The sequence below is a fragment of the Pogona vitticeps genome, chromosome 3 (assembly GCF_051106095.1).
Source record: "Pogona vitticeps strain Pit_001003342236 chromosome 3, PviZW2.1, whole genome shotgun sequence".
In the NCBI taxonomy this organism is placed as follows: Eukaryota; Metazoa; Chordata; class Lepidosauria; order Squamata; family Agamidae; genus Pogona; species Pogona vitticeps.
The window spans coordinates 265,285,186-265,313,142 of record NC_135785.1 but is presented as its reverse complement, the minus strand read 5'-3'; the positions used below and the strand labels follow the sequence as shown (position 1 = coordinate 265,313,142).

The window sequence follows — 27,957 nt, the reverse complement described above, 5'->3', positions numbered from 1 at the left end:
GTTTAGGGCCTTGTTTACCTGGTTTAGCGCCTCTCCCTCAAAACGTTTGCCCGCCCCGCCTGCACCTCTCATGCTGGGAGGCTCCAAGTGCTCCCCCCCTTCAAGGGAAGCCCAGAAATCGGTTACTCGGAACCAAGCTTTCCCTGTGGTTGCTGCTTCACTTTGGAACTCCCTGCCACCAGAGGTGTGATTGGCCCCATCCGTCCCGGGTATTACGAGGCCACTAAAGACCAGGCTGTTTTCCCAGACCTTGCAATCGTTTGCCCCTCATTCAGTCATTTTATGTCTCTCTCCTGCCACTCATTTCCCTTTTTGTGGTTCCTGTAGCTAAGTCTGGAGCCCCTGTTTTCACTGTGGCTTTACAGTTTTTAATCACGATTGTTTATGACTGTGTGGTCCTTCTGCAAGAGCCGCTCGGACTGGCAACCCAGCTACTAGTTGGGTGGGATAGAAACATCAGTCGATCCGTCAGTCTAACCAAACCCGACCTGTTCAGATCCATGCAGTTCAAGTGAGGAAGTATAGACAGATTTCAGCGGCATTGAGCCAAACTGGTGACTCGGTTGTGGGTTTTACTACTTAAAAGATTCGCTTGGGCCTCCCTTGAGACTCCTGGACTTCAAGTTCTTCTCCTCGGCTGTGCCGTGGGCTAGAGGAGCTTCGCTCCCAGTTAAAGCAGAGAATGGGCCGCCGTCAAGCAGGCCGAACGTTTTTGTGATCCCCACCTCTGCCCTGAATCATCTTCTGTGGGAAAGAGTAGGAAGGCAAAGCAGAACGTCCCTCCCGTCGGTTACCTCTTTTCTCTGTGCGCTGATGTGTCAGCCGCTTCCCGAAGCATTCAGCGTGGCTTTGAATCTGGTTTATCTGAATCAGCTTCAAAAATGGCTGGTTTGGCCGTTGTTTATTTATTGAATTTAAAATATTTTTATCCCACCGTTCTCCATAAAAAGAACCTGAGGTGGTTTACATCCTTAAAAAGACAATGTTTAAAAACTGAAAACAGTTAGTTAGTTAGGCATCCTTCAGTCTCGAAAGACTATGGTAGCGTGCTCTGTATGGAGGGCTTGGAACAGCGCCTAGTGTGGCTGAGAAGGCCAATTCGAGAGTGACAGTCCCTTCCACACTGAAGACAAACCCAGTCTGTCCCCTGTCCGGCTCCCTGGTTTTGCTGCTTATGTGACTTCCTCTTTGCCTCGGCCTGCTGGGCAAGAGTCTCTTCAAATTGGGAGAGGCCGTGATGCACTGCCTGCCTCCAGGCTGAACGGTCAGATGTCAGGGTTTCCCATCTGTTGAGGTCTATTCCTAAGGCCTTCAGATCTCGCTTGCAGATGTCCTTGTATCGCAGTTGTGGTCTCCCTCTGGGGCGCTTTCCCTGCACTAATTCTCCATAGAGGAGATCCTTTGGAATCCGACCATCAGCCATTCTCACGATGTGCCCAAGCCAACGTAGGCGTCGCTGTTTCAGTAATGTATTCATGCTGAAAATTCCAGCTTGTTCTAGGACTGCTCTGTTTGGAACTTTGTCCTGCCAGGTGATGCCAAAAATCCGTCGGAGGCAACGCATATGGAAGGTGTTCAGCTTCCTCTCCTGCCGTGCACAAAGGGTCCAGGACTCACTGCAGTACAAGAGTGTGCTTAGAACACAGGCTCTATAAACCTGAATCTTCGTATGTGTCGTCAGCTTCTTATTGAGCCATACTCTCTTTGTGAGTCTAGAGAACATGGTGGCTGCTTTCCCAATGCGTTTATCCAGCTCGACATCTAGAGAGAGGGTGTCAGAGATGGTTGAGCCGAGGTACACAAAGTCATGAACAACCTCCAATTCTTGTGTGGAGATGGTAATAGAGGGAGGTGAGTCCACGCCCTGGCCCATGACTTGTGTTTTCTTCAGGCTGATTGTTAGTCCAAAGTCTTGGCAGGCCTTGCTGAAATGATTCATGAGTTGTTGGAGGTCTTCAGCAGAGTGGGCAACAATGGCTGCATCATCTGCGAAGAGGAAGTCCCGCATGCATTTCAGTTGGACTTTGGTCTTCGCTCTCAATCTAGAGAGATTAAAGAGCTTTCCATCTGATCTAGTCCGGAGATAGACGCCCTCGGTTGCAGCTCCAAAGGCATGCTTCAGCATGACAGCAAAAAAGATCCCAAAAAGTGTTGGTGCGAGGACACAGCCCTGTTTCACTCCGCTTTGGATGTCAAAGGGGTCTGATGTTGAGCCGTCAAAAACTACAGTGCCTTTCATTCCCTCATGGAAAGATCTGATGATGTTAAGGAGACGCGGTGGACATCCAATCTTGGGAAGTATTTTAAAAAGGCCATCCCTGCTAACCAGATCGAATGCTTTTGTAAGGTCTATGAAGGCCACTAAGAGTGGCTGTTGTTGTTCCCTACATTTCTCCTGCAGCTGTCGGAGGGAGAATACCATGTCAGTGGTGGATCTATTAGCTCGAAATCCGCACTGTGATTCTGGATAGACTCTATCTGCAAGCACCTGGAGCCTCTTCAGCACAACACGGGCAAGCAGCTTCCCTACCACACTAAGAAGAGAGATGCCACGGTAGTTATTGCAGTCACCCCTGTCTCCTTTGTTCTTGTACAATGTGACGATGTTTGCATCCTTCATGTCCTGTGGTACTCCACCTTCCCTCCAGCAGAGACAAGAGACTTCATACAGTTCGGTGGCGATGATCTCCTTACCGCATTTCAGCACTTCAGCAGGGATGTTATCCTTTCCAGGTGCCTTGCCGGAGGCGAGGGAGTCCAAGGCCGCTTTTATTTCTGCTAGGGTTGGTTCGTTGTCCAGCTCTTCCAAGACAGGCAGGCACTCAATATTATTTAATGCTTCTTCGGTTACTACATTCTCTCTGGAATATAGCTCAGAGTAGTGCTGTACCCAGCGTTCCATCTGCTGTGCTCGGTCCTGGATAAGCACACCTGTAGCAGACTTCAGGGGAGCAGATTTCTTCTGTATTGGACCTAAGGCCTGTTTGATACCGTCATACATTCCTTTGATGTTACCTGTGTCCGCTGCTAACTGTATCTGAGAGCAGAGCTGGAGCCAATAATCATTGGAGCATCTCCTGGCAGCCTGTTGGGCTTGACTGCGAGCAGCTCGAAGAGCTTGCAAGTTGTACTCGCTAGGACAGGCTTTGTATGCTGCTAGAGCTCTTCTCTTATCCTCGATGGCTGGCATTAACTCCTCTGAATGGGCTTCGAACCAGTCAGCCATCTTTTTGGTCTTCTTGCCAAAGGTGGACAAGGCGGTGTTATAGACAGTGTTCTTGAAGTGTTCCCATCGTTCAGATGCATTTGCATCAGCCGGACCTGGAAGGGCTTCCTCAAGTGCTTGGGTAAATTCCTTCACTTTTCTTTCATCGCAAGTCTTGCTGATGTCAATACGTGGTCTTCCTTCCTTTTTCGTGTGATATACTCTCTTTGTTCGTAGTTTTACTCTACTACACACCAGGGAATGATCAGTATCACAATCAGCACTCTGGTAGCTGCGTGTGATCGTAATACTAGGAAGGCTGGAACGTCTAGTGAGGATTAGATCAAGCTGATGCCAATGCTTGGATCTTGGATGCCTCCAGGAAACTCTGTGTTGCAGCTTTGTGTTAAAGAATGTGTTGCTGACACAAAGACCATAATAGCAGCAAAACTCCAGCAAGCGTTGGCCATTTTCATTCATCTTTCCAATGCCAAAACGGCCTAGACAAGTGGGCCAAGAATTATGATCAGCACCAACTCTAGCGTTAAAGTCTCCAAGAATGAACAGTGCCTCTCTTTCAGGGACTTTTTTGATATTAGCTGCCAGATCGTCGTAGAATTTGTCTTTCACTTCTGGAGTGGATGACAGTGTTGGTGCATATGCGCTAATGAGGGTTACTGGTCCTGCTGATGAGTGGAGCTGCAGAGACAGGATTCTTTCACTCCCCACAGTAGGTGGAGCAATGCATCTCAGAAGAGTATTTTTGACTGCAAAGCCAACACCATATTCCCTGGTCTCATTCGATGGTTTTCCCTGCCAGAAGAATGAGAAGTTTTTTTCTTTGACAGATCCAGAGTCTGGCAGTCTTGTCTCTTGTAAGGCAACAATGTCCATCTGCAGTCTACTCAGTTCCATGTCAATGACAGCTGTCTTGCGCACATCATCTATTTCTTGCAGGTCGTTAGGAAAGCCGTAGTCAGGAAAGCCAGGGGTCATTGTCCGTACATTCCAGGTGCCCAGCTTTAGGGCCGAAGTTTTCTTACGATTGTTGCATGGTGCACAGTTATCGATCTGCTTGTCGGGTTTGACCCTAAACCCCACGCACCCCGTGGAGTTAACAGACCGTGGCGAGGTAGCACCTTACTGGCTGGGGGCTGCCCAGCTTAAGGCGGGCGGTATCTACCTAGTGAGGTGCAATGACCTCTCCCACCGTCAGAAGTAGCCCCTGGCGTCCTGCTCTACGCCAATTGAGCAAAGACTTATAACCGGTAACTGCTACTTCCCGTGTTGTTTCGACGCTGTATGCGAAGCTGGAGTGTCCTCTCCAGAGCACGAAGCCTGGGTAAAATAATATGGAGGATAGGCTGTTACCCAAGCAGCAAATCCCCCCTCTCCACGTCGCTGAAATGGTCCAGTGGAGAGGCAAGAGCCAATACAACTGGTTCCAGCAACGTCGCAGGAGTTGGCAGAGTGACACAAAGTGCCTCCGGGACTCCAGCTCCGGATTTTGCCTCGAGGTTATCTCCTGAAGCCCTTTCCATGAGTGGATATAGCCACAAGGCAGTGGAGGTTTAAATTCGGAGTTTTCCTTCTCCTAGATGGGCTGCCTTCCAGGGCTGACGAGCCCCACCTACCCGAAAACAGTATGTACACAAAATAAGCTAAATGAATTGAAAAAGTATTATGTTAAAAACAGTAAATAAAATCAGTACTAAAGCACACTGAAAAACGCAGAGCAAAAGACTTCATTGAAAAAACCCCTCCCAGACAACCCGTCATTAAGGAAAGGCCTGCCTGAAGAGAAAAGTTCTTTGCCCACTTGCAGAGAAAAGAAGAGAAGAACATCTAGTTTCCCAGAACTTTCGTCAGCCACTCCTCAATCCTATGGTGGTGGCAGATACTTGGCACCTTCCAAGAAAACTGGGGCAAAAGTAAAATTAATGTCCCCATCCCTGGAATTTATTTATTTAGCTCAGGAATCCGTCCCCTTCCTTTCTGACCCAGTTCAGTTTGAACATTGGCAAGGCTGTGGCAATAGAGCACCTCTAAATTTCCTTCTGGGGGTGGAATTCCCCCTCCCCGAGGCAAAGGTGGGGATGTCTGGGTGATGTCACCCTGGCACAGGCAGGGGTTTTGTGCTGATGTTGCATCTTATGTTGCAGGAGATCACAGGCTGGCTTTGCTCCTCTCCCAGCTGGTCGGCAGCCAGGAGGTCCGAGATCTCATGGCCATGCAGCTGGCGGACTGGCATCAGCTCCAGGCCGATGGCTTCATCCAGGAGGACAGGCTGCGTATATTTGCCCTCCTCGCTGGCAAACCGGTAAGTCGTCACAAGGCCATTGTAAAGTGCGAAAGGGTGCCCAGAGACACAGCTTACCCACCCAAGAGGTGGATAAGCCGAAGCCCCCTGGTGCAGTTGCCAGCTGCCCGCCGCAGCTTCTGTACCAGCGCTGGCCTCACCTATGCCCTTCTCCGCTGCAGGTGTGGCATTTGTCGGAGTGGAGGAGCGTCAACGTCTGCTCTCAGCTGGACTGGAAGCGTTCGCTCGGCGTCCATCTCTGGTACCTCCTGCCTTCGACGGCACCGCTTTCCAAGGCCCTCAGCATGTACGAAGGCGCTTTTCAGGTAGGCAGCTTGACCAGGTCCAAAGGCCAGCCTGCTCAACAGGGCTGGGGGTCTGTGTGTGCCAGGCAGAATGCTCTCCTGTGCTCTGTTTGGGCCGTGTTGCCTTCGCTGTGCCCCACACACACTGTTGAAGCCTGCCATTGCGTGGGTGGTGAGAAACTCTTGCTCTCAAATCCTGTCATCCTTCCTCATTACGTGATGACGCTTCTTAACCAGCAGTGGCTGGGTATCTCCGGGTGTGTCTTGCATGTGGTGTTCCAGAGAAAAGTGGGCCACCGTCTGTCCGATCTGCTGTGACTTGGGATTCCTGCCTTGAGCATCGGACTCAATGACCTTCGGGGCCCCTCCAAACTCCATGATTCTGGATTCCATGTGTACGATGCAGATACAGAGCAATGTAACTTTAGGGGCCATTAAGTCAGTTCCGATTTCTAGACTATTTGATAAAGCCCAGATCCTGGTCTGAAGGCCTCACTGCAACATCGCTCCGCCTGGCATGATTTTTGACAGTTGGAATGACAGTTGGAAATGGCCGCGCATTCAGGTGCTGCAGCTCAGTGCTCTTCGACTTGGCGTTCTTTATGGATGTTTTTGTGTGTATTATCTGGTGTTGTGAATACCTCCGGCGGAGTGAATATACTCTACAGCAATTGTGAACTTATGAGGATTGGATTGCAATGTAAACAGGAGATAACAGCTAAGTTTATTTGGAAACATGGCATACCATCAGAGATTGCAAGGTCCCCTGGCTCTCTGTGGACTGTAATTCCAGCAAAAGCGAGAGTGAGAAGGAAAAGGAAACGTAAGGAGAGGAAGAAGCAAAGGGGCTGCAGGGCTGGTGTTTTGTATAGGCTGCAAAAACAGACAAAGCGACTACCACTCCCAAGTCTCTTTCTGACTAATGCCAGATCAGTGGCAAACAAGATGGATGACTTAAGGTTACAGGTCTCCTCAAGTAAGTTTGTGAAAAACTGTTGCGTGCTGTTAATCACTGAAACCTGGCTGAACCCCACTATTCCAAACACTGTTATTGTTATGGAAGTTTTTTTATTACATCGTTTGGACAGAGACAGGAATGTGGGGAAGTGCAGAAGAGGAGGATTGTGCGTGTTTGTTAGAGAGAGCTGGTGCACAAACTCAGAGATTATAACACGTCATAGCTCTTTGGAGCTGGAATATCTGTTAAATGCAGACCTTTTTACCTTCCACGGGAATTCAGCGTTGTTATTATTCTTGTTGTTTATATTCCGCCGGATGCAAATGCGGATTTGGCGCTGGGTCATCTGGGCGATGAAATTGGCAACTTGCAAAGTAAATTTCCGGATGTTGTATACATTATTGCAGGAGACTTCAATCATGTAGATCTACGTGCAGTCCTCCCCAAATTCCATCAACATGTAAGGTGTGCTACTAGGGGGCTGAACACCTTAGATAAGGTCTACACGAATATTGCAAATGGATACAGGATATTACAATTGCCACACTTGGGCCAGTCTGACCATATGTCCCTGTTTTTAGCTCCGGAGTATATTCCTCTGAGAAAACAGTCAGGGCCAGTAGTCAAGACAGTGAAAAGCTGGCCGGAGGGAGCAATGGAGCAGTTAAAGGACTGTTTTGAACAAACAAATTGGGAAGTTTTTGACCATCCTGATCTGGAAGAACATACAGCTGCAGTGTTAGGGTATATGGCACACTGTATTGACACGGTCACAGTGGATAAACGTATCCGGGTTTATCCCAATCAAAAACCTTGGATGACTGGGAAGGTTAGACGCCTGTTGTATGCTAGAAATAAGGCTTTTAAGTCTGGGGATGATCTAGACTACAGTGCAGCAAGAACGAATTTGAGGAGAGGCATTAAGCAAGCTAAGGCCGAATACAAGAGGAGAATTGAAGACTGCTTTCTCAGCAATAACATGAGGCAAGTTTGGCAGGGGGTTCAACAACTAACAAACTACAAAGCAAAAAAGGTTTCCTCGGGCAGAGGTGTGGAGGTGGCTGAGGAGTTGAACAACTTTTTTGCTCGATTCGAGATCGATCAAACTGAAACGGTTCGTTTGCCATCATTTACTCAGCAGAGTCCCCCCTTCATTGTGAATGAGCAGGATGTGAGACAGACTATGAAAGTGGTTAACTCCAGAAAAGCAGCTGGACCCGACTTAATTCCTGGTCGGGTGGTAAAAGACTGTGCTGATCAGCTAGCCGGGATATGGACTGTAATTTTTAATCGATCCCTGACACTATGCGCAGTTCCCGTCTGTCTCAAGGCTTCTGTCATCGTTCCACTGCCTAAAAAGTTGCCTACAAACAGTCCGAATGACTACAGGCCGGTGGCACTAACTTCAATCTTAATGAAGTGCTTTGAGCAGTTAGTTCGGAAATATATTATCTCCTGCCTTCCTGATCCCTTTGATGGGCTTCAGTTTGCTTATAAAGAAAATAGATCAACCGAGGATGCGATCAATACTGTGCTTTATATGGCTTTATCCCACTTGGAAACACAAGGGAATTATGTAAGAATGCTGTTCGCGGACTTTAGCTCTGCTTTTAACACCATTATACCCCACAGATTAATAGACAAACTTAAAGATCTTGATTTTCCAGATTCTATCTGTCTGTGGATTTTGGATTTTTTAACAAATCGTCCACAAAGGGTTAAGCTGAATGACTACATCTCTACTGACAAGATACTCAGCACTGGCACTCCTCAAGGCTGTGTCCTTAGTCCACTACTGTTCTCCATTTATTCATCGGATTGCACCAATAACCATCCCAGTAATAGGATTATCAAATTTGCAGACGATACTACACTAGTAGGACTTATCTCTGGGGATGATGAGTCTGCGTATTGGGACGAGGTATTACAGCTATCCCGCTGGTGTAAAAAAAACAATCTTTTATTTAACATCCAAAAAACCAAGGAATTCATAGTGGACTATAGGAAAAAAAGAGCAGACATTCAGCCACTGTATATAGATGGAGTTTGTGTGGAACAGGTGGTTGAATGTAAGTTTCTTGGGACTATCATAACAAATGACCTGACTTGGAGTGCAAACACCGCTGCGTTAATCAGGAAGGCACAACAACGGTTGTATTTTCTAAGGATTCTTAGAAAGCAACAATTGACTGAGAGTTTGTTAATCACCTTCTATCGGAGTTCGATTGAGAGCATATTATCCTGCTGTCTCTGTGTATGGTTCACGACCTGCACAGTGGCAGAGAAAAAGGCAATTCAAAGGGTGATCAAGACAGCCCAAAACATCATTGGCTGTTCACTCCCCTCTTTGGAAGAATTGTATAAGAACAGATGTAAGAGGAAGATATCTAACATACTGAAAGACTCCTCTCATCCGGGATATCAGCTCTTTAAACTATTACCATCAGGAAGGAGATTCAGGGTATTGAAAGCAAGGACAAGCAGATTCAAGAACAGTTTTTACCCAAGTGCAGTATTGAGTTTAAATGCGGGGCCATAGGTTTTTGGTGGAATTTTAATTGCTGAGAGAAAACGGGGTATCTATATTTGGATGGTGAAAGTTGTGTATATTTTAACTTTTTTTTGTAGTGTTGTCCAGTTTTACCTTGGGGAAGAGCACCTCATTTCGTTGCACCCACTTGTGGGCGCAATGACAAATAAATTTCTTATGTCTTATGTCTTATTTTGTGTCATGTTAATAACACTGGAGTTAGAAGAGGGATCAAGCACCACTTGTGAAAGCACAGAGAAAGAGAGAGAGAGACACACGCACACACCCCAGGACGTGCCAAGGGGCCTCTGTTGCTGAATGTTTTGGCTGCTTAGGCCTATCATTGAGTTCAGGTTTCTCTTGTTTCCCCATAGAGATATAAAATTTCTGAAAATTTCCATTTTTCCAGTTAAAAAAAAACATGTTTAGACATGTTTTCATGTTACATTTTCTTATTATGGGACATCTGATGATTACACTGCGGCAGAAGAGCCCCGCAGGTCAGCCTGCCCAGAGCCCCCCCCCAAGGGTCCTCTTGCCCCGTCAGCTGCAGCTGCTGCTCAGTGATACGTTTTGCCCCCTGCCCTTGTGCTTCCCAGGACTCGTCAGAGAACGAAGCGTACGCCTGTTCTCCGTTGCCTCCGTACCTTGAAGGCTCCGGCTGTGTGATCGAGGAAGACCATTCCCAGCACCTTCTCCGCGACACCTGCTTTCACCTCTTAAAACTGTACAGCGAGAGGTAATGCCTTCCTCCTCCTCCCCGGTCTTACATTGGGAGGGTGGGGGGGGGCAAGAGAGTGTGTGTGTGCTTGGATGGGGGTTCCATATATGCCCCCCTCCCCACTGACCATGCTTTGTCCTCTCCACTTGCAAAGCACCGTTCCTGATTCGGGTCCAACTAGATTTAACAGGCGATAACTGAAGCCGTGGCCTTGAATGCAGCAAGTGGACTCACGTGGTGTTGTGACTTGCACTTCCACACACAGGTGCTACGATCTACATCAGCTGCTCGATCCGAAAAGTATAACCGCTGACCCCCTGGACTATCGTCTCAGTTGGCACCTGTGGGAGGCGCTGCGGGCCTTGAATTACACCCACCTCTCAGAGCAGTGCCAGGGAGCGCTCAACGCCAACTACGCCGCCCAGTTGGAGAGCGAGGGGCTGTGGGAGTGGGCCGTTTTTGTGTTGCTTCACACCCCCAGTGCACAGTAAGTGGGGAGTCCTCTCCCGCCAGCCGTCTTTCTTGTCTAGACCGGGTGGTGTTGTAGATAAAATGTCTCTTCCTAGCCAGCGCTCCTCCCCACAGATGGCAGCAGCCTCGGGAAGGAGGAAGGGAGTCCTCGGGAGGTGGGGACCTCTCCTTGGGACTAAAGTGGTTCCTTAAAGGGCTCCGGGGTGCCCCCTTCGGCAGGGACGAGCCTTCGGCCTTAGACAACCAGCTTCTGCAGCTGGGCCCCCAGTGGGCAGATCACGGATTTATGGAAACCGGCCACATGGTGAGAGGCCTGGTTGAGGGGGCCTGAACTTGCAGGAGGAAAGTTAAGCCGGACCTAAGCCGCCAAGCAATGACCAGCAGTAGCCAGCTCTTCGGGCCCTTGGGCGAAGGGGGAGCGTGCCTTTTGCAGTCGTGCTGCCTCAGATCCTTGAGCTGGACCCCAAGATGGCTTTCTCACCCCAGGGATGCGCTGCGCATCTGCCATGTGAGGACTGGCTCGCTGTCAATGGGCCAGTCCATAAAACCACGCATATGACAGGAGCGAGGAAATTTTGCACTCTACACCAGAATGCATTCCCATAAAATCAGTAACGTGCAAACATGCAACACGTTCAGTGGCAACCTTAATATTCCTTGCACAGTGCTTTGGTCTCCGGCTGCCAAGTCAGAGATTGTGAGTTTGATTCCCCACTGGACCTCTTTGATCCAGAGGGCCCCTTCCAGCTGGGTAGTTCAGAGATCTGCTAAGCCAGCCACAATCCAAAAGGGATCTGATGAAAGCTTTGAATCTGCTCTTCCCGCCAGCATGCGCGAGAGGGCTGTGTGTGAGCTGCTGAACCGCCACTGCCGGCTTCTGGAGACGCCCGAGTCCTGGGAGAAGGAAGCCTTCCTCACGGAGAAGCTGTGCCTCCCGCCCGAGTGGATTCACGAAGCCAAGGCTGTGAGGGCCCGGATGGAGGGCGACAAGCACCAGGAGGCCCTGCACTTGTTCAAGGCAGGGCACTGGAACCAATGCCACCAGCTGGTGATCAGGCACCTGGCTGCAGGTGAGGGCTTACCTGCGTCTCCTCAAGGAAAATGGTGTGTGTTGGGGGGGTGTTTCCGCAAGGCCAGGTCTTCTTGGGGGCCTGCTTCAGGCCAGTGCTACCCTTTCCTGGCGGGTGGGTGTCTCTCTTCATTTTTGTGGTTACAGTTAAATTTGGAAGCTTTAGTTATTCCGTACATTGGAACTTGTGTGGTTTTAAAAGTCAGGCCCGTGTTGTGATATTGGCTCCCTTCTGTGTGACTAGGCTTCCTACCAGGGGCCATGTTGAATCATTTATTTGATTTATATACCGCCCATCTAGAACGTGTCTACTCTGGGCGGTTTACATATAATATAAAATATCAGAGAATTGTGAGGTTAGAAGGGGCCTCTTAAGGCCCTCCAGTCCAACCGCCTGCTGAACAAAGGGATACAGATCAAAGCAGGTCTGCCAGGTGGTTGTCTAAATTTCTCTTGAAGGTCTCCAGGGTTGGAGGGCTCACCACCACCTCCCGCGGTCACTAGTTCCAGGATCATGGTGCTCTAACAGTTAGGAAGCTTTTCCCCCGATACTCAGCCTAAATCTGGCTTCCTTTAACTGGAGCCCATGGTTGCGTGTCCTGCGCTGTGGGAGGATCGAGAAGCGATCCTGGCCCTCTTCTGGATGACTGCCTTTCAAGTCTTTGAAAAGGACTCTCCTCGCTCTCCCCAGTCTTCTTTTCTCGACATGCCCAGTTCTTCTTTCAGTCTTTCCTCCTCACAGGGCTTGGTTTCCAGCCCCCTGATCCTCCATGTTGCCCTCCTCTGAACTTGTTCCAGTTTGTCACTTCTGGCTCTCTTACTCCTGCTTTTCCCTCTCAGGTGCCATTATTAATGAAAACTACACCTACCTGAAAGGATTCTTAGAAGACCTCTCAGCCCCTGAACGCAGCGTCCTCATCCAGGACTGGGAGACAGCCGGCCTGGTTTTCTTGGACTACATCTGCATCATTGAGATGCTCAACAGGATTCAGCAGGTAGGACGGTCCCTCTGTCTCTTCTGCTCTTTGCACGACGTGACCCATCGGGTCTCCTCCACCATCAAGAGGACAGGGAACAGCTTGGGTTCCTGCCCTCCACAGGCAGGCGTAGAAAGCTTTGTGACGAGTGCCAGGCGAGGAAGGTGTGTTCATCCTGAGTGCACCGATGGCAGGGAGGGGAGAGCGGGCGACAGGTGACCTTGAGCGCAGCTCAGGAGCAGAGAAGCAAGGCATGCTGGTTCAGCCTGGCTGCTGGAGCGGCACTGGGGGAAGTTTCTCCTTACGGAGGCCTAAGGAGTTCCCAGGGACAGGCTTTTAAAAGACCCCTGGAGAAGATGAGCACCTCCCTCGTCCACTTCTGAAGCAAACGCCTCCAGTTGCACCTTTATCTAAAAAACAGCCATTTCCAAGCTTTTCTTTCTTCTTTTGGTCACGGCCATAAACACAACATGAAAGAAATATAGGCTGAATCACAATGGTGTAAGTGGCGTCAAGAACCTTGTAAGGTGGCGTGTGAGGAATTGTTTCCCGCCAGATGTGCCTGGGCTCCTAGGGAGACTGAGGTGGCCGGCACCCAGAATCCCACTCAGCTCCCAGCACAGAAACGTTTCCGCTTGAAGGCCATGGTGCTCTTTTTTTTACAAACTTGTACCTTTATTTTTACATTGGGGAAAGAACCCAAAGCTCTCTGGCCAGAATCCTCTTGGTGATGTACGCTTGCGTGTTGCCGGTCTGAGGTCTTCCTCCTCTGCTCGTGACAACCCTAAGAGGATTTTGGTCCCTGAGTTTTTTTCCAGCCCTACCCCCTTGGGGCAACTCTCTGTCCTCAGTAGGTGATGGGTGTTTCATCCCTTTTGGGGTTTCCCTCTCTCCCTCCCCCTCCCCCCACAGCTGGATTGTTCTGGCTATGAGTTGGAGGAATTGCACACCAGAGTGATCTCCCTCTGCAACCGGATAGAGCTGCTCCCCTGCCACAGCGCCAAGGACAGGCTGGCTCAGTCAGGTAGGAGAGCGGACGCGGGTTTTTTTTTACTTCTCTGGGCTCAAAACACCAAACCCAAACCAATTTGCTCATGCAATGATCATGAGGAAAAGCAGCCCATTCTCAGCCACCCAGTTTGTGTGCCCGGTAAGTGCAGGACCATTTCCCATGGTGGTGTATAGCTGTGGAAGTCCTATGGGCTTGTTGAGAATAGATTATAAGAGTAAATATTCTGGGCAGTTTGTTTGTTTGTTTATTCACATTTCTATCCCGCTTGGCTGCTACTCTGGGCAGCTAACGGAAGGACAACACAGTCATAAATAATTATGATTAAAAACAGTAATAGACATAACTACAGGAACCACAAAAGAAAAAAGGGAAATGAATGGCAGGGTGGTGGCAGAAAAGATGCCTGTAGAGTTAGCAGTTCCCCAGCTCCAGCGGGTAAGGTTCCTGTTCTTAGGAGAGGCTGCTGCTCCCCTGCCCGTAGACCTTGAGAAGGCAGACCTTGAGAACGGTCAGCGCCCAGTCATGTTGCTGATGGTGGGTTTCCGTGCCTCTTTCTTCCTCCCAGAAATGGCCAAGCGCAACGCAGACATCCTGCGGGTGGTCCTGAGCCTACAGCACCCTTCGGACTCTGCCTCCGGCCCCACCCCTGATGTGCGGAGGGTCCCTTTGCGCCTGCTTGCCCCCCACATTGGCCACCTTCCCATGCCCGAGGACTACGCGCTAGAGGAGCTTCGGGGCCTCACGGAGTCCTACTTGCGCGAATTGACCGTCGTGGCGCAGTGAGGCCGGCTTGCCCTGCCTGGGAACCTGGGTGGACCGGCCCTCGGAACCATCGGTGGCCCTTCCGCCTCTGGTCTTGGGGGTGCAGGTTCCCCCTTTGCTGCAGCAGCAGCCCCCCCCGCCCCCGCCCCCAAACAGTTCCAAACTCTTTCCTGCCCCCAGATGCTGCATAGCTCCTCCCAACTGGCTTTGTCACCGCCAGGCGGAGCATAGAGACACTGCCCCCCATCTGGCACGGGGGAACACCCCAGTCACTGTGCTTTCTAGTTTTAATAAAGCCTGCATCCGCAGAAACCAGCCGTGGTGGTCGCCTCCAGCGTGTCGGAAGCCAGGCAGCAGAACACCTTTCAGTGCTCAAGCAGAGGGCAACAGAATCAGGGCGTGCACCGTGAAGTCACCACTGGCGCTGGATGTTGGCCAGTCGGTTTGTGAAGGGAGTGGGAGAGGCTTCCGTGTGTCCTGCAGCACTGAGACGGAAAAGGGCTGTTAACGCTGGGTGGCTTAGGAGCCTAGTCAGACCTGAGTTGTGCCCCCTGGCCTTTGGGAGGGAGGGAGAGAGGGAGGGCAGCCTTCCTGAGGGTGGGTGGGTGTGTGCGCATGCATGCGCCAGGGCACACCTCAGTGCAACAATTACGCTTTGGCCCCAAGGCCAGGTCCCAAGTGGGGCTCCTCAAGGAGAGGGGCCAGGCATTAGGCCCTGGGTGGGGGGGCATGGGGAACTCTGCCTTATTAAGGCCTGGCAGGTGGGTTGCGACCCGGCTTCTGTGGCTCGTTCTGCCAGTAGCCGTTCGAGGCAGATCTTTTGGGGTTCCGTGGGTCCTGAGGCTCTGTGGTCTCTCCTGAGTGGGCCTCCCTCTCAAACCAACCCTCGGGCAGTAGAACTGTTAGCCTGATGCTGGGCCTTTTTGCCCTTTCGTGTTGCAGGAAGGGGCTTCGGAGCTGAGGCTCTCTGGCTCGGCCAGAGGCCCCGTTTGCACAAACGCCGCCGGGTTCTTGGCGGGTGGGGCGAGGTCTGGCGTCGGAGCCGCAGCGCTTCTGCTGGGTTTGGACCCGTTGCTAGTACAGGGCGTTTACCTCTGGAGCTGATGTGTGTCTCTGTGTGTGCGTGTGTGTATGTGTGTGTGTATTTTGGGGAGGGGAGGGGTCTGCCAGCAAAGTGGTTACGCATGAATATTATGTAAAGGTTTTTATTAAAACTATAAATAAATGATTCAGATTATTTTCTTGTCTGTTTCTCTGGAAATACTTTCTAAGAAAAATAAAATGTTTATAGCTTTTTCTTGGTTGTGTGTGTCTCTCTCTTTTTCCCCCTCCTTCACTTATTAAAAGGTTCAGTTTGGCTGGAGAGGCTTCTCAGAGGACATCCACAGACCAAGTCCCCTCTCGCCTGTCCCCCTTCCCGCTTAGGAGGCATGGCTCAGCCTCGGTTTCTTCCAGAGAAGGCACCAATGCATGGAGCATGAGGGAGGTTCCCCCCGCCCCGGCCTTGTGGGCTCTCAGGACCACAGGCCTTTGTCCACCTGTGTTTACAGCCCCCATCCCAACCCTGTTGCAAAAGGGCTGTGGGATTAATTGGGTGACCGTTCTTCAGGACTGGGGCTGTTTGAAACCGGAGTGATAGTGTTGACCACACCCGCCGGCCCCCCTCGCCTGCCCCAGGCTGTTCAGGACACGGGGCCCTCTCTGTGTGGGGCAGAATTTGCAGCTTGGCCTTCCATAAGCCTTGGAGCCTTGTTTCCCCCATCAGCTGGTGCCTGGTGGTGGTGGTGGTCAGGGTGCTGCCGTTGCGCTTGTCGTTTTTTATGTGACACATTGTGTTGCAGTTGCCACCAGGCATGAAAAATAAGCAAGGCCTTCTGGTTTCCTGGGGTGGCGGATTGCAGATATTTATGAAATCCCAAACAAAGATCTCCAGCAGAAGATGCATGCCTTTTTACTTAGGATCAGGAAGAGTGTAAACGTGGGCAGGCTCAGACAAAATGCTTCTAAATATGCCTTAAAATGAAAAGTAACTTTGAAAAGTGACTTGGGTATTGTCCATGCACCTTAAAAAGTAACTGCAACTACAGTACTAATTATATTACAGCTAACCCAGAAGATAGAGTCATGCAAGATAACTGCATGCCTTGTAATTAGCTTACAGCTACTCTTTGACACAGCATTGGTTGCCTGTGTGAGAGCAAAGGATGGCAATCCTATCAGTTCCTAAGGAAGCATCTGGATGGTCCAGGGTTCAAAGGATTTCAAAGAGGGAGGGGTTCCCTTATGGGGATGTGGAGCTTCTGAGCGTGCTTCAGAAACCGCTCACAGCTGCAGGCACAGTCGAGGGTTTCAAAGGCATGGGACACGCTGGCCGGTCTTGCAGCTCTCTGCACAGGTTTGCATCCACAGCAAGTCAGAAAACCACACACAAGTTTCTACTGTTCTGACAAGGTAGACTGTGGTTGGGTGGAGAAGTTCCATTTCAGCCTGGAAAGGCAGAAGAGGGCCTCATTGGTCATCCATGTTCGAGGAATCTTTCACTTTGGGGAAAAGTCAACGTTGTAGCTCTTTATTCAGGCCAACAGCTGGAGGAGCGCTTGTCCTTTTGAGCCTTCCTGATTAATACACACAGATGGAAGGAAACTAATCCATTCTCACCCACCACCACACCACCCCTTCAACTGTTAAAACAATTCTGCATCTAAAAGCCTACATTTGGTCTGAAAGAGAAGCTGCAATGTGCCATAATATGGTTGAGTTTTGTGTTTTTCTCTTAGGATACTTCTGTTTGTTCTGAACAAGGCAACTTCTTCTTTTTTTAAATGATGCTTTTGCCTTCTTGATTCTTCTGATCCCACGGTTCTTCCTTTCCCTAGTGCCTACCGATTCAACTTGGAAGGTCCCGGCATGCATGTGTTCAGGGGCACCTACATGTCGGGGTCATACGCCTTTTTCCAATGTAATAATTCAAGCCAGCACGTTAAGGAAGAGGCCATTGAGGGCTCTCCATCCTTGGTCTCCTGGTGAGGCTTGTGGTTCTGAGAAATTCCATCCATCAGCCATGGCAGCCCAACTTTTTTCTTGTAAAAGAAGACGATTATCCGTTGTATCGCCTTCGGTTTACTGTACTTTATAGAAGGAGGTAGCCAAGAGGCTCCAGTCCTTTGGCCATCTCATGAGAAGAGAGGACTCCCTGGAAAAGGCCTTGATGTTGGGAAAGTGTGAAGACAAGAGGAGAGAAGGGGACAACAGAGGACCAGATAGCTGGACAGTGTCTGCGAAGCAACCAACATGAACCTGACACAACTCCGGGAGGCAGTAGAGGACAGGAGGGCCTGGCGTGCTCTGGTCCATGGAGTCATGAAGAGTCGGACACGACTTAACGACTAAACAACAAAAGCCAAGTTAGTCTGCTCTAGCCTGTCAAGCAAATGCAGAAGAAAACATAAAGAAGGCAAAAGGGGGGTTGTGGCTCTTTGAAGACTAAGTAGTGAAGAGACAGCATTGCTGGAGGAATGTCCAAATTTGGAAGAAACCAAATTTGGCAGCGGATGACATTGGAAATTATAGGCCCGTCGCCAATGTTTCCTTCCTTAGCAAAGTGGTGAAGAGGGTGGTGGCAGACCAGCTTCAGACGCTTTTGGACGAAACCAATGCTCTGGACCCATTTCAGTCGGGCTTCAGGCCGCGCTATGGTACGGATATGACCCTGGTCGCACTGTTGGATGACCTGTTGAGGGAGGCCGATGGGGGCAATACATCCTTGTTGGTCCTCCTTGACATCTCAGCCGCTTTCCATACCATCGACTACAGTATCCTCCTGGGGAGGCTCTCCGAGTTGGGTATAGGCAGCCGGGCATTTGCCTGGCTCTGATCCTTCTTAGAGGACTGACCCCAGAGAGTACAGCTTGGCGAGAGTGTTTCGGCCCCTTGGAGTCTCAACTCTGGGGTCCTGCAGGGGTTGATTATCTCCCCAATGCTGTTTAACATCTACATGAGGCCGCTGGGTGGGGTCATTGGGGGTGTTGGGCGTCGTGCCATCAGTATGCTGATGACACGCAGCTCTACATCTCCTTTTCACCTACTTCAGTGGATGCCGTTCTGTCCCTTCAGCGTTGCCTGGAGACTGTACTAAAATGGATGCAGTTGAATGAGTTGAGGCTGAACCCAGACAAGAAGGAGGTCTTGAGGGTGGGTGGTCCTTCCGTCAGTGGTCTGGGTGACTCCCTTTCTTTTGGGGGGATGACCCTCACCGCAAAGAGCGAGGTTTGCAGCTTGGGGATACATCTGGACCCGGCGCTTACCATGGAAACCCAGGTGGGGTCCGAGGCCCATTCCGCCTATTTTCATCTATGGCAGATTGCCCAGCTGCGGCCATATCTTGATGGGGAGGGGGCTCACTACTATTGTCCATGCACTCCTAATCTTGAGACGAGACCGTTGTAACGCACTCTATGTGGGGCTGCCTTTGAGATTGATGCGGAAACTTCAAGTGGTGCAAAATGCGGCAGCCAGGCTCCTTAGTGGGGTGAGGAAATATCAGCATATCTCCCCCACCCTGGCTGCTTTGCACTGGTCGCCCATCCGTTTCCGCATTGATTTCTAAGTGCTAATGATGACGTACAAAGCCCTAAACGGTTTGGGACCTCGATACCTGGCAGATCGTCTTCTCCCACCCAGGTCTGCCCAAATCACTCAACAAAGCCAGCAGGGGCGGCTGAGGGGCCTGACGCTGAGAGAGGCCCAAAAGGAAAGAACAAAAAACCGGGCCTTCTTGGTGGTGGCCCCTTGGAAATCCGTCTGGCTCCCTCACTGGGCTTTTTCAAACACCATTTAAAAACCTGGCTCTTTAGGCAGGCCTTCCCTTCAGTCAATCAACTCATTTTCTGTTTCTTTGATCACTCCATCTTAGCAATGTACATATATAGAAATAAGTTTTGTAGGATTTTATCATGTATGTTATGTTATATGTTATATTGTTGTGTTTTTATCACTCACGTAAGCCGCCCCAGTAGACTTTGTCTAGGGGGGAAGGGTAAAAGTCCAATAAAAGTAAAGTAAGTAAAGTAAAAGTTCCCAAGGGAACCCCAAAGGCAGGCCATAAATGACGGCACGGGAGATGTAACCAAATGCTCAAGACTCTCCCAGCTGAGGAATGCCGCGCTTAGCCTGTTTTACTCGTGTGGTTGGTATTCCGTCCAGTGTTTCGTTTTCATTTTGCATGTGTGACGAAGCGGGTTCGTCCACAAAAGCTTCCAATAACATGGAATAGTTCGTGCTTCGGGTGCCCCACGTCGTTTCGTCCTATTCGCTTTGTTTTCCTGCTTCGGACTTTGCCTGACGAAGCTTTGGCGGTTCGTCTTTCAGGTGCCGCCAGGTTTCCCTCGCCTTTCTCTTCCCTTTCCCGGGCACCCGTCTGGCTGCTTGCAGGGAACCGCGCGCGCGCTCGGCCGGCCGGCTTGCTTTCGGAGCGCCTCTCCCGGGATTCAACGCGACGCGGCGCAGGGCTTCTCATTTCCCGGGAGGTTCCTTTTAAACAGACCCCTTGGGTCACTTTCTGAAGCGCCTCCTTCCTTCCCTCCCTCCCTCCCTGCCGATGCCACCTCTCTGGTTTGCTGCCCCCCTTCCCCCCCCCGGCCCCTGCACGCGCGGCGCGGGACAGACAGCCCACCCGCTGCCGGCCACGGAAGAGAGACGGGCTGAGTTACCGCACCGCCGCCGCCCGCCGCCGCCGCGCGCACCCGCCGACTTCCAGCGGCGCGCGCGCGCACGAGAAGCACAAGGGAAGCTGGACGGCTGGTTCTCCCGCTGGCTCCGCCGGTGCCCTTCCCTGGCACGGGACCAGCCGCGCCTTGCCCGGCATCGCCTCGGGGGTGGGGGGGGTGGGGGGGAGCTCTTCTGCCTGCCCTGGGAGAGGCTGGGCGCGCGGCGTCGGGGAGCGCTTTCCGGGCTCGCTGGACCAGCGGAAAGATGCCCCGGAACGGGGTCCTCTGCGCTTTCGCGCTCCTTGCCCTCCTCTCTGGGCTTCTCTGGGTGCCAGGTAAGGCTCGCGGCGACGGCGTCTTGGAAGCCTCTCCCGTCGTTTGACCAAGGCCGGCGTTCTTGTTTGCTTCGTGGGAGAGCGGCGGGTGCGCGCGCGCGGTGCCAGTGTGTCCGGTGTGCCCCATCTGTGGAATTAGTGCCCCACTTCTCTCTCTCTCTCTCTCTCTCTCTCTCCCCACCACCACCACCACCACCCGCCCCGTCCCTTTTCCTCGTTTGAAGCCACTGCCCCCCCCCCCTCCTCCTCCTCCCTTCAGTCTTTCCCTCCTTGCGGGCTGGTTTGTTTGCCAGCCTCCGATGGCAACGCTTCCAGCGATTCCCAAGGATGCTAAGGTTTCTTGCCCGGCGCCCTCCTCCCCAGGGGAGCGGGTCGCATCCCGACCCATTACATGCTTTAGAAAAGCGAGAGAGAAATAATAATAATAATTCTGGGGGACGCGTCTAATAAGGGCCCGGTAGGAGCTTGTCCAATTTCTAGAGCCGGCATCCTGGAACTGCCATCCGCTGAACTGCAATTCAATCATCTGTGCGGGGTGGGGGTGGGGGAGCCGCCACCCTTTAGAAACGGGCCTGGTGAGTAATTGGAAAGAGTGTGTCTTGATCTGTAAGCGAACCGTGCAAAATGTCAATAGAAACGCCTGCCAGTGAAACTGGACCCCCGTCATTAAACTTTCAAGCCGAGGAATGGACCTCTCCCGGGGCAGCAGCAGCAGCAGCCTCGCCCGCCCCGCCCGCCCGCCTGCCCTCCAGCGGGGAGGGCGCTCGAGCCGAGGAGGAAGGAAAGGCTGGAAGGAAAGACAGACAGACAGACAAGACTTGAACGGGGTGGGTTCGGGATCCTTGTGCCAAGGACTCCCCGGGGCGGCTCTGGCAGTCTGGCCTTTTTCTCTCTCCCGCTTCCTCCCCAACCCCCCCCCCGCCCCGCGTAAAATGGAGAGGAGACCCGCATCCTGGCAAGAGGGCGGGAGGGGCGGGAGGGAGAGGCTTCGTCCTCGGCTGCTGCGGGGCTAAGAGGGGAAGCTCAGAGCGGAGAGTTGCCTCTGGGACCCCGGAGGCAGCCCCAGGCGGGCGAGTTCACTACGGGCACCCAACCCTTGGCCGCGGTGCGAGGGGGGGCACAAAGCGCGGCTTCTGAGAGTGTTCCTGCCTCTGGCGCTGGCGGTGGGCGGCCGGGCGGGCTTCCCTGGCGCGCGTGCCTGCGCCGGGCGGCTTCTCGGCTGCTGCAGTAGCGCGACCGGAACAGGCACGGAGGGCTCAGGCCAAAGAGTCCCCCCTCCCCTCCCCTCCCCTCCCCTCCCCCGCGCGGTCCTTTCCCCTGCCTTGGCTGCTCCTCTGAGGGAGTCAGGGCCGTCCCTGGGCTACGCGATGGATCCTCGTTGGCACAGAATCCCCCAATGAGTGGCAGACCAAGTTTTGGCGCACACACCCTACGCCGGCCACCAGAACCTCTGCCTGCACCCTATATATGTGTGGGGAAGGGGAAGGAAGGAAGGGACGGAGGGAGGGAGGAAGAGAGAGAGAGAGAGAGCTAGCGGGGGGGGGGGGACGCTCCTTAAGCCTTCTGGAGCCTCCTTCTGCCGCCCTTGCCATCCTCGGCTTGCCCTCTTGAAACCTGCCCTTTCCTCCTCCAGGCTGCTCTGGGGCACAAGGCAGGTTTGCCTACAAGCTGCTCAATAACTTGTTTGCCAACTACTCGAGTGCTTTGAGACCAGCGGAGGACACAGACCGAACCCTGAATGTTACTCTTCAGGTCACCCTCTCCCAGATCATTGACATGGTAAGGGGTATGGCATGGCCAGGGGGAGGGAGGTGACCGGAGGCGAACCCCCCCCAACCCCCCAGAAAGCAGCCGGCACTGGAAGGCGACCTAAAAAGTCCCCGGAATAAAGGAGGGGTTGCAGAGAAGCTTGTGGGCTTCTTGGAGTCGTGCCCATGGCGAGGAGCCTGGCTGCCTGCTGTTCGGATTTGCAGCTGTTTAGGGAGAGTGGAAGGTGGGAGCGGGTTCCCTTCCTCCAGAGGCATCCGGGGCACCACGGTGGCTCTTCCTCTTTTCAAACCCCCACCCCTGTCCAGTGCGGTGGCAGCCAGATACCTCCAAGGGCTTCTTCCTGGCCTTTCAGGACGAGAGGAATCAGATCCTGACCGCTTACCTCTGGATCCGCCAGGTGTGGACGGACGCCTACCTGAGCTGGGAGCGGGAGGCCTACGACGGCATTGACAGCATCCACATCCCCAGCAGCTACGTCTGGAGGCCGGACATTGTCCTCTATAACAAGTGGGTCTGTCGGGGTGGGTGGGGTTGGGGGGGGAGAGGAGGTGGGCAAGAAGAGCCTCCTCTTCCATGGGGGGGCATGTGGGGCAGTGGGGAGAGCGCTGGACCCGGAGCCGGACTGGCCAACTTCCAATCCAGGCCAGACCCTGAGGCCCCCTTGGGGCGCTGGTCCCCCCCTTGGGGGTGAGGAGGGCATCCAGTCACAGGTGCTCAGTCTCCCCGGCCTTGCAGGGCTGCTGTGGGGGGGGGGGAGGTGCAGAAGACGTTTTGCTTTCCCCAGGGATGGGTCCTCAAGGCTGAAAGAGGGGCCAAGGAGAAGACCCTGCCAGGAGGGGAGGAGGGAGGGTTTCTGCTAGGCAGGCAGGCAGGCAGGCAGGCAAGCAGGCAGGGGGAGCAGCGCCTGGTGGAAGGAAGCACAGAGGGCCACCGGAGGTGACGTGAGGGGGCCAGGGGCTGGGGAAAAGAGGGGAGAACACCCAGCCCCTGTCTGCCTCCACCAGAGAGGGGGGGGGGAAAGGCCAAGCCAGGTGGCATAAAGCAGGATTTTCTTCAGGAGCCACTCTCAAAACCTCCCAGTTACCCAGCAATTCCACCACAATCTTTCTTTGTGCCAGTCGGCTTTGTCCATCCTGTGGCGACCTTTTAAGAGGCTGAGGTCATTCTTTTGCTTCAAAGCCCACCTGCCGAATGTTCCCTTGATTTAGGACTGGATGGAGTCTAGCAGAGAACAGGGGTCCTTTTGGGGAGAAAAGCAGGGTAAAAATATTTTAAGGGGGGGAGGGAGGCCCAGGCTCATCCCTCTGGGCCGCCCTGAGCCCTGCTTCTGTGGCTGGGATTTTTCAACATTTGAAAGGAGGGTTGAAACTGAGCGTCCTGTAAAGGTGCCATGAACGGCCAGGGCAAGGAGGGCCACAGAGGCAGAGCGAGGATGGGCACCTTGAAAAGGAGAGCCGTCATTTACTTGGCTGGTGCTGCATCTTTGCTGGCAAGCAGGGGGAGGGACCTTCGTAGGATTCCATGCTTCCGACAGTCACCCAGTTTACCTTTATACACACCTTGCCTTTTTTGGGGGGGGGGTGAGTCCCCTTTGGGGCTCTGCCACAGGCGGGAAAAGGTCTGGGGCAGGAAGAAGGCGAGTTCCCTGGCCGCCCCCCAACAGCCTTGCCGGACGTTGCCCGGCTCTCCTGACCCCCCAGCTGAAAGCCAAGGGTGCCCTCCTCCCACCCCATCATGCAGGGCTTCTTCCTGGGGTGGGCCAAGGACCTGAAGTTTCTTGATCCTTTCCTCTCTCTCTCATCTTGCCCCTCCAGTGCCGACGACCAGTTCACCGGCTCCATGGAGACCAACGTGGTGATCCGCTATGATGGTCAGATCATGTGGGACTCTCCGGCCATCACCAAGAGTTCCTGCAAGGTGGACGTCTCCTACTTCCCCTTCGACCGGCAGCAGTGCCGGCTGACCTTCGGCTCCTGGACGTACAACGGCAACCAGATCGACATTTGGAACAAGCAGGACACGGCCGACCTCACCGACTTTGTGGAGAACGTCGAGTGGGAGGTCTTAGGAATGCCGGCCAAGCGCAACGTCATCGTCTACGGCTGCTGCTCGGAGCCCTACCCGGACGTCACCTACACGCTGCTGCTCCAGCGGCGGGCCTCCTTCTACGTCTTCAACCTCCTGCTGCCCTGCATCATGATCTCCTCCTTGGCCCCGCTCGGCTTCTACCTCCCGGCCGACTCCGGAGAGAAGGTCTCCCTGGGAGTGACGGTCCTGCTGGCCCTGACGGTCTTCCAGCTGATGGTGGCCGAGAGCATGCCCCCTTCGGAAAACGTGCCCCTCATTGGTAAGCGCGTTTCTGAGGAGGCCGTTTCTGGGTCATCCCTGTGAGAGACTGGGGGGGGGAGAGAAAGGTTCAAGCAGGGTCATCAGGAAAGGGCTCTGCCTTTTACCGAACTGATTTGCTTCATTGCATTTTGATCACACCTTTCCTCCGGAGAACGGAAGGCAATGTGTGCCTTTTGGCCTCAGAGCGACCCTGTAAGGTAGGCCAGGCCGAGGGAGTGTCACTCGCCCAGGGTCACCTGACGCCTTCCCTGGCTCAAGGGAACCTGGATCTCCCTCTCCCCGGTCCCAGTCCAATGGCACAGGAATCGCCATAAACACCGTGGCGCTCTTGCTGGTTGCCACTGGTTCTCTGCGGAAGAGCAGCCCGTGGCCTTTGACACCAAGGCTGTGGGAGGAACTGCCGCTGACCACAGGGAGGGGGGGCTGATCCTTGCTCCGAGCAGCCTCGTGGCCATTCCTTTCTCTTCCAGCCGTGGCTTCTGTAAATTCATGCCACGTATGGCCTCCAGAAAGCCTCCCCCCCCCGGTGTGTCTCCTGGCTGGCAGTTCCAGAAAACGTTCTGTAGCCCAAAGCCCAGGAAAAGGGGGCCGTCTTGTGGGTCCTTTGGCCATTTGGGGGGCTGTCCCACCAGGAGGGAGGACGTGGGTTTGCCAGTCCCGTCCTATCCTGGTATCCGCTGAATAGCTTGACCGACCTGTTGAGGCAGAGTGGCGTCTTCTGTTGGTACCTAAGAGGTGAGACTGTAAGGGGCACACGCAGACCAAGTGTGGACTACAACTCCCAGCATCCTCCAGCATTGGCGGTGCCCATCCCCCCCCAACTGATGAAAGCTTTACCCTTGCTTCCCTCCCTTCCGCCCCCCCCCCGCCTCCAGGGAAGTACTACATCGCCACCATGACCATGATCACAGCCTCCACCGCCTTGACCATCTTCATCATGAACATCCACCACTGCGGCCCCGCTGCCAAGCCCGTCCCCCGGTGGGCCAAGAAGGTCATCCTGCACTACATGGCCCGCCTCTTCTTGGTCTACGAAGTGGGCGAAAGCTGCCGGAGCCCGCAGCAGGATCCCGACCCCCTCCCCAAGGCCCAGGTGGCCAACGGTGGGGCCAAGGAGAGGCCCCGAGGCCAGAGCGGAGCGTCTCCTCCAGAGGAAGAGCCACCGCCCCCGCCCGTATCTCCGTCGTCGCAGGGCCTGGGCGGGGGCAGCCCCTCGAGGCAGCCGGACGACTGGGGCGAGGCTGGGCCCTACGTGGACCCGGAGTGCGGCCGTGCCGGCGAGAAGAGAGCGGAGCGGCCCGGCTGCGCCCCGGCCCGTTGCGTGTGCCACCACAGCCGCATCCTCCAGAATGTGGAGTTCATCGCCAGCTGCTTCCGCGACCAGAAGGCGGCCTCGAAACGGACGGGGGAGTGGAAGAAAGTGGCCAAGGTGACCGACCGCTTCTTCATGTGGGTGTTTTTTGTCATGGTCTTCATCATGAGCGTGCTCATCATGGGCCAAGCCGTCTGAGGTCCCCTTCCCCCCCCCCGAGGAGGAGGAAGGAGGTGGCGGTGGCGCGACGGCTGTGGCGGCAGGAGGGGGCGGAGGGGGAAGCCGCGTTCCTAGGAGGAGAGGGTTCTCCAAGAGGGTCTTGTCGCCCCGCGGGGGCCTCACACAAGTCTAGCCACTTTGCATGTGCGGTTCCAGACGTGCCTAGTTTTAGCCACCACGGCTGAAGTAGCCACACACACTGTCCTGAGGGGGGGGGGCTTGTAGGAGGGCAGGCAATGCTGGGTGGCCGCCTTCAGAACCCGGGGCACAAAGGTGTGCAGCCTGGGCACACACGCACGCAGGCACACATGCACGCACCCCACGAGGTAGGCGGTTTTGGAGAAGTGCCCCAGCAAGGGGTTGGCAGCAAGCGGCTTTCCGAACACCCGTGGGCTGCCGTTCTCATGGGTCTCGTTGGGTTCCGTCTTCAGGCACAGACCGCTGGGCGTTTGGGGGGCATTTTAAGTTCAAACATCCTGTACCTGATCGGCCAGCTCTAGCCAGCTTGGAAAATAGCGAAGTGTGGGTGAGGGTCCGCCCCCCACCCTCAAGGATATCCCCCACCAAACCGATAAGGTGTTCCAGCTGCGGATCCTGCAAGTCCTTCACTTCCTCCCTCTCCAAATCCCGCCATAACATGTTTCTAGTCCTTATGGAGCCCAGCTTGAAAATATTGGCTGCCAAGCCAGATAGTCTTCTGTATTTGGGGGGCGGGATGGAAGGGATGAGTGTCCCAAGCTCAAGGGTCAGGTGTTTAGCTCTGAGGACTTCTCTTTGGACGGATGGAACAGAATAAATGAGGGGTGTGGAGTCGTTTGAAGGATTCATGCCGGTTGGGGCTCCACTTGGTGCAGAGACCGATCCCTTTTCAGTCCCTTGCCCAGGGTGTGTGTGTGTGTGTGTGTGTGTGTGTGTGAGAGAGAGAGAGATGATATTTATGAAGCCCAAAGGAGAGCATCGTGAGAGGGGCGACGGAGCAGGCTCTGGGAACCCCCCCCAGTTTGCCGACAAAGAAAACAATATTTAGAAGGAGGGAGAAACTGTAAGTCAGAAGAACAAACACACCTTGATTTTGTCCAGAGGTGTGTGTGTGTGTGTGTGTGTGTGTGTGTGTGTGCATGGGGGGGAGGCAGTACACAATGGTGAAATATTGATTTTATCTCTTGACTTCAACATCTTTTATGCCATCTTAGATCCTGGGAGCTCCAAGTAGGGTCTTCGTGACACGGAAGTGAAATTGCATCTTGGCCTGTGCGGGAGCTGGAGGGCAGGAAGGGGGGAGCCGATGCCTCCAGTCCCCCCCCCACATACACTCAACTCTTAACTCTCTGTTCATGCACATGTTCACCCGTGACACTGGATCTCCCACACGAGGGTCAGCAAAGCAAGAGGGCTTTGAGGGGGGGACTGGTGGGTTGGGGAGCCTTGTTTTGATGGAGACGGGAATCCCCCTCCCGCCCCCTTCGGTCCCACACACTCTTTCTTGGCCCTTTGCTCTCACCCCATCTCCGGTGGTGCTTCTGCTAAACCTGCTCTTGTGCGTCTGCTGCTCACAGGAGCCACATCCGCCTTCCAGGGGAACCTTTGCCTAGGCTTCTGTGGGTCCAGCTGCCCCAGAGCGGGAAAGGGCCAGCAGAGGAGCAGGATCCTGCACCCATTTCTTGCTTCACCGGCACCCTTTAAGCAGCGTCGTTCTGGCGTGGGTGTCTATGGTTGGTCTCCTCTGCTTCCGATCGCATTTCCCTTCCATCCCTCGTCACTTGCCCGTCCCCTCTGCACCTTTTCACCCAAAAGGAAAGGAAAGAAGGTGGAAATAGTCACAATAAAGTGCTTAAAACTCAGCCTGGCTTTCTCTGTCCCTCTTTGAGCGCCTGTCAGCCGCCCGCGAGCGTCCCCTGGCTTTCTCCTCCTAGCCCATCCTTTCTGGCGGGACTTGAGCGGCAAGAGGCCTTTCAGAT

At 53.5% G+C, this 27,957-nt stretch overlaps 2 protein-coding genes and 1 long non-coding RNA gene across 6 annotated transcripts in view; 2 read left to right on the top strand and 1 right to left on the bottom strand.

The window, feature by feature from the left end:
- The window catches only part of NUP98 (nucleoporin 98 and 96 precursor), a 46,475-nt gene extending 30,869 nt beyond the window's left edge, over positions 1-15,606 (top strand). For all 4 annotated transcript variants that reach the window (XM_078390566.1, XM_072993382.2, XM_072993379.2 and 1 more), the window contains 8 exons: positions 5,368-5,525; positions 5,687-5,830; positions 9,897-10,036; positions 10,284-10,505; positions 11,318-11,559; positions 12,399-12,553; positions 13,448-13,559; positions 14,113-15,606. In XM_078390566.1, the coding sequence (XP_078246692.1) occupies positions 5,368-5,525; positions 5,687-5,830; positions 9,897-10,036; positions 10,284-10,505; positions 11,318-11,559; positions 12,399-12,553; positions 13,448-13,559; positions 14,113-14,330 (1,391 nt within the window). In that variant the 3' untranslated portion in view covers positions 14,331-15,606. The remainder of the gene's footprint in view (positions 1-5,367; positions 5,526-5,686; positions 5,831-9,896; positions 10,037-10,283; positions 10,506-11,317; positions 11,560-12,398; positions 12,554-13,447; positions 13,560-14,112) is intronic.
- On the bottom strand, positions 962-5,393 carry LOC144588217 (uncharacterized). Its single transcript, XR_013543656.1, has 2 exons — positions 4,840-5,393; positions 962-993 (listed from the first exon to the last, which is right to left on the bottom strand). It is a non-coding gene; the product is annotated as an uncharacterized LOC144588217 (long non-coding RNA).
- A 4,581-nt stretch (positions 15,607-20,187) lies between the features above and the next one.
- On the top strand, positions 20,188-27,840 carry CHRNA10 (cholinergic receptor nicotinic alpha 10 subunit). Its single transcript, XM_072993359.2, has 5 exons — positions 20,188-20,349; positions 21,983-22,128; positions 22,472-22,626; positions 23,934-24,466; positions 25,344-27,840. Exons 1-5 carry the CDS (start codon positions 20,280-20,282, stop codon positions 25,976-25,978), a joined length of 1,539 nt encoding a protein of 512 aa, XP_072849460.2. The 5' UTR covers positions 20,188-20,279; the 3' UTR covers positions 25,979-27,840.
- Positions 27,841-27,957: the final 117 nt, after the last annotated feature.